Genomic DNA, 10,572 nt, shown 5'->3' on the forward strand with positions numbered 1-10,572 from the left:
AAATCCATTGAATGGACCGAGCTAGACGTGAGACCTCAGTGATGCACAAGTGGTTGGCTGCCCTTTGTCCAGCGGTGAATTTTCCCCAGAATCTTTTACACTGAAAATGTCAATTGACTAAGCCTGGCAAATGGTCACATTGAGCCCTGTTTTGGCCATAGAAAAGAAAGAAGTACTAGTTTCAGCATAAAACAAGATCATATAGACGGTCAACACAAAACAGTATTTTTTTCAGTTGTCTGCATAATTATAACATCATGTTTGCATATAGAACAGCTTTTGCATTATTGCTCTACTTATAAGAATATAGTAAGGAACTTATAACAGACTTACACGTTACAAACTTAAGGTTCTTTGGTGAAGAATGAGAAAACAGTATTTTCGCTGTAATTCAATCTCAGAGAAGTTTTTGTTTTTATCTGTTGATCCTTTGGATTCTCTCACAGAGGAGGGAAAGGTATTGAGTCAGCTTTACCATCGCGACGATGGCGACCCCGCCGATCATCATGCAGGTGGGCCAGAAGAGCGAGTGGAACAGCACATTGGAGCTGTACAGTTTGGTTAATATCACATTCTTCTGAACGCCTTCGGGGTCGTAGAAGCAGGAGAAGCGCTGGTACTTTCTGAAGTTTTCCATCACGACGTTGACCAGCGACATGGATTCCTCGTAATTCTTGCCGCACTTGGGTATGTATGAACACTGGGAAGAAATTAGAGGGAGAAAAATGCATCTCCAAGCCAGATACAATGTCTGTTTTCAGGTGGCAAGCAGGAAAATCTCAAGATGATTATGCTTTTCATAACAAGAGTGGAATACTATTAAGCTAATAATAAATTTATCACAGACAAAACTCAATATTTTGCACATCTACAGAATTTCCCATTGGAGAACCCCCAAGTGCTGTACAAACATTAATGCTTTAATCTGCACAGCAGCCTCGTGAGATAGGTGAATATATTATTATTGCTAATTTACAAATGCAAAAATGGAACTGATGAAGTACCTCTTCATCTTAAGTGGCATGCATATGCTCGCAGTTAGATGGGTAATTGAGTCTCTGTAAATACAAATCTGGTAGTTTGGATCTCACTTGGGTTGGATCAAAGTGATTGTAGTGGGCACAGGAGTTCACCCACAGAGGAGAAGGCTGATGAGAGACCTTTATACAAATTTTCCCCTCGGGGTAGTGCCTTGATTAGGGACAAACAGATGGTCCAGGAGAAAATGCAGTTTTCCTACCAACAACCCAGAAGACTTTCATTCAACCTCTAGCTGATGATCAGCCTGGCTACCAGGTTGGCTCTTAGTCTTGTTTTTTTCTCTTTACCCCAGCATAAGTCCAACAGGTCCTTCTCTCTGAAGATGCTGCTTGAATTTCAGTTTCAGTCACAAAGGAAAGAAGATTTGGGAGTGGGTCTATCTAACACAGTTTCAACCTAGCATTCTCAAAGAATACTAAAAGCAAGTTAATTAAAAAACTAACTTATGGAGTTCATGCACTGAAGATATTCCAAGGAACATGCAGGACAGTGGCCCTAGGCTCTCCTGACCATTCCCTGCAAAGAACTAGTGTGGGCTGGTGAGGTGGTGGGCAGACACACAAGGATTGAGGCCACATCTGGATTTTGACCTACAGCAGAAACATCTGAATTAGCTGCTGCTGCTGGTCTGGAAGAGGATTGATGGGAGCAGCCCCTTCTGTTCTAGTCTCTTACACCCCTCCACATCTGAAGGTTTTCTACATCTGCACAAGTTTTTGATTAAATTCCCTACCTAGGCAAGAACTGCTTCAGGAGGGGTGGAAATCTGCTACTTAACTTCTTGTTGAATGTGCATGGGGGGACCCAGCAGGTCATCTATCCCGCACAGTTATAGGGTGATCATGGGTCCCACCATGCTTCCTGCCTGCGCTGATGAACCTGCTTGTCCTGGGTGAGCACCTAAAGTAGCTCCAGATGATTTACTGAGAGAAAGTGAGTTTTGCAAAGGAAAAAAGACATCTTGATTAAAATAATGTGACCCATGGCTTTTGATTATTATTGTGTTAATGTATATACTTTATAAATTTCCCTCCGTTCTTTTTCATGACTATGCTGTGACTTTTTTGTAATGTACTGTGACAAATGTCTAGTCCTAATAATGATAGAATCATAGAATCATAGAATCGTTTAGGTTGGAAAGGACCTTTAAGATCGTCGAGTCCAACCATAAACCTAGCATGGCCAAGTCCACCACTAAGCCATATCCCTAAGCACCAGACCTATACGTCTTTTAAATGCCTCCAGGGATGGTGACTTTACCACTTCCCTGGGCAGCCTCTTCCAGTGCTTGACAACCCTTTTGGTGAAGAAATTCGTCCTAATATCCAATCTAAACCTACCCTGGCGCAACTTCAGGCCATTTCCTCTTGTCCTATTGCTCACTACTTGGGAGAAGAGACCAAAAGGATGGTCAAAGGATTAACCTCCCAACAGGATTTGATTGATTCATTGGCAAGTTTATTAGCACAGAATATGATTTGAAGCACAGCAGAAAGATTGGTATTAGCAGACCGGAGCACTAAGGGTACAGCATGGCAGCACTGCCATTATGAATATTTCATAGAGCTCTAGAAATTAGAGATGGAAAATATCAGAGCAGTAATATCTCATCCATCTTCCTGCAGATGCACGTCTGCTCCCTCCAGGATATTCTCTTGCACTCTGCCCAGCTTTTTCTTAAATGTCCAAAGCCACAAGCCCTCTTCCAGTGCCTATGACTCTTTAATAGATCATAATCTAGTAAGTAGGGGAAATTTCTCAGTGAACTGTACTTCATTTTCTTTTACTAAATTATGTGCTGTCACTGTCATAACAGCAGTATTTCCAGCTCAGATTTTTTTTTTTTCCTTGCAACTTTGGTGTTATATATTTTTGTTTCTTGAAGTCTCATAAAGTATCCTATGAGAGGAGATTAAACAAGGACTTGGCCACTTTTGCCAAAGTCCAGCCCTTTCCCCTTGACAGAAAACAGCAGGCATGTAAAAGCCCAAATGATGACAGATGCCTGGACTCAAACTCTGCAGAAATGTCCCAAGAGTGCGGCGAGGGGAGGTCTGACTTCCTGCAAGTCTAAGTATTTTCCAAGCATTTTCAAAGGAGACCTGATGCTGAAGCAGAACTTCAGCTGTTGCCTCCTACACCTGATGGCACAGAGCCAGCAGCCGTGTTGGGCTAGTTGGGCTGCCCATGCCAAGAGGGTCTGGAGCAAGAAGCCGTGAAATGCAGTTGTGCAAGGGAGGTTGATTTACTTTGCCTCTCAGCCAGGCTCCTTGTGCAGAAGGTTATGGTTTCCCATGTGCTCTTTGAGACATGAGTGCCCTTTACTCCACGTGCTGTCAGCCTTGTTGCAGTTCTGAGCAACTGGAGGCATCTTGGCCTCAGCTTTGAGGAGCTCCTCGGCACAAGGAGAGTCTGTGTGCATTAAGTTGTGGTTGTGGGGTTCTCCTGACCTCCTTCCATGCCTCAGCTTCCCCAGCGAGATCTCAGGGATAGCACGGGGCTGGCTCTGCCGTGCTGGTGTCTGCTGTGTTGCACAGGTCATTGAGGAACAAGTGGGTAGACACGGAGAATGGGATGTTCTGATATTTTCTTTGATTTGATCTTCATTTAGTTTTCTCCAATTCCTGGCAGAGAATTTTATATCCACAATTGTTACACTGTACCTGTGAATGTAGACTACTAAATCTATGCCGTTTTATTACACTTCTGCATTGTCAAACACTTGGCAATCTGCAAATCTGAAAGTAAACAATGTCTGGCTCGCTACCTCAAGTGAGGATTCTGCTATACAACTTGAGAAAAGTGGTTCTTGTGTTACTTGCAATCTGATCATAAGGAGGACATGCTAGACAGTTACGAAGAGAACTTGTTACTACATTTCCAGCTCTACTTTCCTAATGTAAAGAATTGGCTAGGTAGCCTGTATGAACTACCTCTGGACATGTCCAGTTCAATGCCCTGCTCGGTGCACAGCTGCCCAGAGTCTTGTCCAGTGAAGTTATGAGTATCTCCAAGGATGGAGACCACACAACATCTCCAGGCAAGCTGGAGGCAGTTTCATTTAAATCAATGACATTCCACTGAAAATGCTATTGCTAGAAAAGCCCCCAGTTCAGGCTGGGCAGTGAAATACATGACTGTCGTCGTATGTCTGTGATTGGGGTTTGTGTCCGTGCTAAGCCTGGAAACTTTGACAAGATGAGCTGTGGCAATCTTCGTGAGAAAGCGGTCAGGACGTCAACTTACATCTCTTTTGGAAAGTGCAACAGGTTTGAACAAAGGGCTGAAGTATGAGCTTTGTGTCTGCATTGGCCTGAGATTGATTCCTGCAGACTGAATTCTCCAGTCCCAGCCGAGAAATGGGTCTGCTGGGAACCACAGCTGAACATAAGTGCTTGGCCCCTGCACCAGGCAAACTCCTCTCTGGGTTATAAATACCTGAACCTTCAGTGGAAAAACATGAGATCCCCCATCATTTCTGAGTCTCAGGCAGTTATAGCTGGCATAACGGCGATTCTGGTGATTAAATCCTGCTTGTTATCTCACTTACAGAGCATCGGTATAAATCAGCAGTAGCTCCGATGACACAAGAAGAATCAAAATGATACAGTATGAGATTGAAATGAGGCCTCTAGAATTGCTTTAACTACTGTAGCCCTTCCTCAGGGTGACAGCCTGGCTCTGTGGTCCAGGCATGAGGGGATACCGGCCGATTTACCTCTCACAGAGGCTGTTACAGCCTCTGACAGCTGAGGAAGGAAAGTGTAGCTGTGGAAGCATTTAAGCCGCTATGGTTGTAGTATTGAAAAGGGGCTGGGCTTGTCCGAAAGGCTAGAGATAAAGTATGCACAATGAAAAGCCATGAAAAATCTCATGCGCTTTCCTGGGAAAGATTCGAGCAGCTTGACTGGTACTCACTTAATTCCCACTGATTCCCACTGGCCACTGGCAGCCGCACGCTGTAGATGTCGATATAAATTGTACCTACACCTTACTGCACCTTGTGGGCCGACAGCTAGGTTACACAGCAAGTCTCCTAGATTAATCATTATTTAAAATCAAAGTGCATTTTGCTCCATCCGCACTAGCTGGTGAGGAGAGGAGAGAGACGGGCTCCAGATGCTGCTGTGCACGTGCAGCGATGCTCAGCGAGGCAGAGAAGTTGGCAGGGGGATGCTGACCTTTCGAAGGTCACTAGTGTTGGCCTCGGCGGGTAAGCACTGCACTCTGCAACATCCCCAGTGATGTCAGGGCTCAGTGAGTCAGGGATGTTTTTTTTTTTGTTTGTTTATTTGGCAAGGAGCAAGATAGGAAATGCAGACCTGAGTAGGTGGATGGAGAAAGACAGCTAGCATGCAGTTGGAGCATCACAAAACCAGCTGTGCTCAGGGCTGCTTCTCCTGATGCACGGGGCTGCTCCCCGGCCGGTGGAGAGGGAGGGCTGAGATGGGTTGTGCTGGTCTGAGCTTTGAGTCTCTGCTGATCCCAGCCAGGCACAAGAAGCCAGATATTTTAGAGACATTGCAAACTTCCATTCAAAACTGCATTTGGATTCAGGTCACATAGCCAGCAGTGTGTCAGGAAAACCTAGGAATCCTCCCGAGAGCAGAGCTTAACCTGTGAAACAACCTTGGGCTGGGGAAGTATTAACTGTGCCTACATCAAATTAAGAGGAAGCGACATCTGGGAGAATTTCAAAGTCCATTTCAGCAAGCAAAAATCATCAATAACAGAATGTGGAGATTTACGCTGAATCTCTTGATTTGTTTGAATCCAGTGGAGCAGAGATGGATCTGGTCTGTTTTAATCGAATTGCGGCGTGAGTGCCACTGGATTTTCCTTCTGCCCCAGCAAAAACTGGGGACTGTCCTGCCACAGGCTTCATGAACAGCAAATGCCTCCTTTCTGCACTGATGCTGAACCAGAGGAGAAGATGAGGGCACTCTTCTCCATTTCACACTTCAGATCCAGAGGACTTCAACTCTCAGCCACAGGAGCTAATTATCCAGCAAAATAACCGGCCCGGTGCAACCACGCTGTGCTTTGACTAATTTTCATATCGCTTCATCTTAATATGCAGAATTAATTTGGTCTACTGAACTGCTGCCATAAATAGAAACACAATAGGTTACGTTGTCAGCAGCCTGAACTGGGGCTCTGCTGTTATGGGCTGTACTTTGCCAAGCACTCAGAGTTTGGGGTTCAGTGACCTTGGATAACTAAGTAGTTAATGCAAATCTGGCACCCGTAAGTCTTACGACCTAGCTGCACCACAGCTCACTGCAGCTTGCGGTCTTAGGTACCCAGGTGCTGTAGATATGAAGAAAGGAAGGTGGGGAGAGGGACATTTCTTAGTCCGATCCTGCCTTGCTAGGCAGAGGGAGCAAACAGGCACCTGCGAAGAGGCGGTCGCTTGCCTGGGTGTGATGCACAGCACTGCGTCAGCCGCACAGCTGTGGCCACAGGCTGGCAGGGAGATGCCTTCTGTGCATCCCCTGCGGTCATTATAGCCTCCAGATAGGAGCTGTCTCCATCCCACCTGGATGGAGTTATGCTGGATTTTGTACTTGCAGAAGCAGAGAGAATAATTCTTCTGCAGATTTGTTCAAAATCATTTTTTTGGTTTAATGTCTGGAATCCGGGAAGTTGTGCAAGAAAGACGGGCTGACTCCTTCGCTTATATGTGCTGAAAAGCCAGGCCTTTTATTTTTGTGCTGCTGCTTTTATCTTGACAGTCCCTGCTCAGCAAACTTTCAGCATCTTTGCACCATCCACAGGGGTAAGTGCTGTGCCTTGACCCCAGCTCAGGGAGATGCGCAGGTCACAGAGTTTGTCACCAGAGGTTGAGACGGAGACACGTCTGCTGTTAGACACAAGACTCTTGTCTCTCCCTGTCGCCTTGCCTGGCCCCGCAGTAATAAGGCCATTTCTATTCTCACCATCACGGATGCTCCGTGCACATGGCTAGGGGTGTTCGCTATCATGCAGAGTCATAACCGGGTGGGAAGTGACTTGTCCACAGCTCCACGAGAATTATCAATGTGGTAAGTGCTCAGCGCTAGTTGGTGCCTGTAAAGTACTTGCAAAGGATGAGGGAGGCTCCATCCCCTGGGGGACACCACCCTGTATGGGACGAGCTGCACTCCCTGCATGGGATGGAGGTGGAAAACTGCCCCCTCCAGAGATGTGAGCTCAGTTTGTGCACTGATTTCTCCTTTCTCTGCTCCATATCTACCAGTGAAGCAGGAGCTGAAAGTCTTGTATTGCTTTAAGGTGAAGAATGGGTATAACACGGTGAGCAGCCCTCCAGAAACCCATTTAGAAAGAAATTTTATTCTGTGCTCCTACCTCAGAATTAATTTTCATTGTTTCCTCGGTGTGGTAGAGTAGAAGCTTCTGGCCAGAAGAGGTGAGATTAACGTACACCTGGAGGCAAGGGTACTGAGAGATTTTCCAGCAGTCTGGACCGCAGCTAAATGAGCAGTTGAAGTTTTCTGTGATGGATGCATTGAGAAGTGAGCATTGAGCCTCTTCTGTCCAGACACTAAGTAGGAAAAAAGAGATGTTAGAGCATGGCAAGAATGGGCAATAAGCACTAAACGCAGCTCAGGCTTCCCATCAGGGATCACCTTGTAGGAGATGGTGCATGTTGCAGGGCTTTGAGCAAAGGCTGGACTTTGTCATCTCACACATCTCAGGCAGTGTATTATTCTGTAGTACCCAAAGTTTGTGCTTTGGGCATAAAAATACCTGATTCACTTATGTCTATGTATAAATGAGAAGGGAACTGGAACTTTTAGTCTGGAGAAAGTATATTTGAAACCAAAGGGAATCAGCAGAGATACCTGAGAAGAAAACCGAGCAGCCTGCCCTGGGGAGGGCACAATGAACGCAGTGTCGCATAACAGAATACCTTGGACCAAGACTTGATAGTTAACCGCTAAGTCCAGTTCAATTTAAAGCGAAGCCTGGGAGGATGACTTTGAATTACCAGGGTACATATATTTGTATGCATGAAGACACAGTAACACACAACTGGTACTGCACACAGCTCTTCCTGTGGAAAGGCTTTTTCTAGAGGCAGCTTGCTCGGTTTTCTGTAAGTTAAGTCAGCAGTTGTAATCGCTCTGGAGGATTTCAGCTTATCTCCAATTCTCCGGTGCCTAAAACTGGAACGATGGAGCCTGGGTGTGCACTGGCGAGGTTCACTTGGGTTTCTTGCGTGTATTTAAAAATCTAGGGCTGTATTTTCCTTAGGGACAAGAGCAGTGGGAAGAGCACACTGAGGGCTCTGTGAAAAGCCCTTCACGGGCTGGGGGAAGGTTTCACCCCAGGGCTCCGCTTCAGCCCGCTCAGCGCCCCGTCTCTCACCCAGCACGGCTGCCCTGCCCCTCACCAGGAAGGGACTGAAAGTCTGCTTGCCCCTTGCCAAACCTACAAAAGGCTTTACATGGTAAGTGATATCAAAGATTTCTGTCTAATTCTCTTGGCATTTTACTTTGGCAGTAATTCTGCTTGTATATTCCATCTTACGTTTATATTAAATTATGTTATGATTTCTGGGGGGAAATCAAGTGAAAGTTTGTTTTTTTTTTTCCCCTCCCAGGCAGTATTTTGTTGGAGGGGTATTGCTGCCTGTAAAGGAGAATGACCCCTAAGGAGATCTGGCTGTGCAAAGAGAAGTGACAGCAGAGACTCCTAGGTTGTCATCTTCTCCTCACTTTCACCTTTCTGACTGCTGTTTTATTCATGCATGGGGGTAATAAAGTAACGCCTACCTACAACAGACTTGTGAAGATGGAATATTTGATACTTCGTAGGTGCTTTGATATCTTCTGGCAATTTTTCACATAGTTTGTAATATAAATCATCTCTTTCCGCATGAACAATTTTGACCTTAGCAGCCTCTGCAATTGACCCTGATATTGCTGAAAGGTCTGGGAGAGCAATTTGGAAAAGCAAATGCTCTTGGATACTTAACAGGTCTTGATCTCTGTTTTCAAAATGTAAACTTTGGCTCAGTTTAAAAGGGGACAAATACCTTTATCACACAAATAAGATGCTGCAAATCAGTACAGTTCAGCCTCAGGCATCGCTACTTTTCCCTTATCATTGCAGGGTCAAGAATGAATATTTTCCTGCAGGTACACCAGTATAATTGAGGATGTTCATACCAGTTAACTGTAGGCATTTATTGTACATGCCTAAAGAAGAAGCCTGTGGTAGATAAGCCAAAACTTGCCAGGTGTTGGCCGCTGCCTCAGAGTGGGTTTGGGCATGACAGACTAATGTTTTGATCCTCGGTTACATATTTTTCATTCTCCTAACTCCACTGATCAGGGCAGAAGAAACATAGCTGACAGTCTTATTACAGTCTCAGCTGGATTTTAAACAGGGCTGGTGCTTGAAAACTGATTTCAAATGCTGCTGATGAATCACAGCCCAAACTTTCTGCTCCGCGGCAGAGAAGGAAGCCAGAGAAGGCCTCAGAGAAATTAAGTGCAGTGCAGTAATGATGAAAGATGATCTTTCACTTTCAGCAAACTACTATATTTCAGGAGGATTTCACTTCTTAAAACGAAAGTAATAACCTACATGGAAAACAACATGCTACAAAACAGCTTGATTTCTTTCCCAAATTAATTCTCCATTCTTCATTTGAAAGTTTATTGTTTCTTCAGGCTGCTAAATATTTTTGCGGTTTCCTCCTGAGTTTGGGCTTTGCAGCAACAGCCCCTGAGAGGCTGACAGGGTTGAGCAGATGCCGACCAACTGATATCGATATTATACTGGTGTTAAACTGCGGCAAGTCTAAAGCCTGTGGATCAAGATTTCGTCAAACAGGGACCTAATTCTTCCCTCCCTTATGCTGATATTACTCAACTTGCTGTCACTGTACTTATGCCTAATTTATACTGGGCTAGGGTAAGGAAGTGCAGAATCAGGCTTATGTTGACCAAAGGAAAAATTATAAAATTTTAATAAAAAGAGTCAAAAGACTAAGCCACATGAAGTCAGCTGGAGCAGAGAGTGTGAGATCAGGGTAACTATCACGAAATTACCTTTGCATGTAAGACCGCAGCAGGGTGATTCCCAGGAGAAAGTACATCATGATAGAGCACACCATCATGGCCAGTCCGAGGAGTATGGCCCGGTCTTCTCCGGCTTTTAGGGCTGTGACTGTTTTCCTTTTGTCCAGTAGATCGTGATCCCTGATTTTTTGGTAAATATTTCTGAGGTTGAAAATAATACATTCTTGTGTGAAGTTCATAGTTAATCAATGAAGCTTCTACAGGGTGGACAGTTCCACCTCCATACCCATCTCGTGGGAGAGAAAGGCTTAAGGGTCCTCAGGTGTCCTTTTTCATCGGATTTATTCTGACCTGGTGGAAACTTATTAATCTCCAAAATAAATTATAGCCATTTCTGAAAAGGTAAAAACCTTTTATAGCAAATATAAAGATTAAACACTTGTGCCAGCTCAGTAAATCCTGCTTTGATACAGCTCATTGGCTCAGTTGAATTATACCA

The 10,572-nt window shown here is 44.9% G+C and overlaps 1 protein-coding gene across 2 annotated transcripts in view; it reads right to left on the bottom strand.

Moving 5' to 3' along the window:
• Window positions 1-234: 234 nt before the first annotated feature.
• KCNMB2 (potassium large conductance calcium-activated channel, subfamily M, beta member 2) overlaps window positions 235-10,572 on the bottom strand; it is a 16,634-nt gene continuing 6,296 nt past the window's right edge. The window contains exons 2-4 of one of the 2 annotated variants that reach the window (XM_009703437.1): window positions 10,104-10,253; window positions 7,390-7,585; window positions 235-700 (exon numbers count right to left, since the gene is read on the bottom strand). In XM_009703437.1, the coding sequence (XP_009701739.1) occupies window positions 416-700; window positions 7,390-7,585; window positions 10,104-10,253 (631 nt within the window). In that variant the 3' untranslated portion in view covers window positions 235-415. Of the gene's footprint in view, window positions 701-7,389; window positions 7,586-10,103; window positions 10,275-10,572 lie in introns of both variants that reach the window. The other variant, XM_009703436.1, reaches the window with a different exon arrangement.

The sequence above is a fragment of the Cariama cristata genome, unplaced genomic scaffold (assembly GCF_000690535.1).
Source record: "Cariama cristata isolate BGI_N322 unplaced genomic scaffold, ASM69053v1 scaffold12307, whole genome shotgun sequence".
Lineage (NCBI taxonomy): Eukaryota > Metazoa > Chordata > Aves > Cariamiformes > Cariamidae > Cariama > Cariama cristata.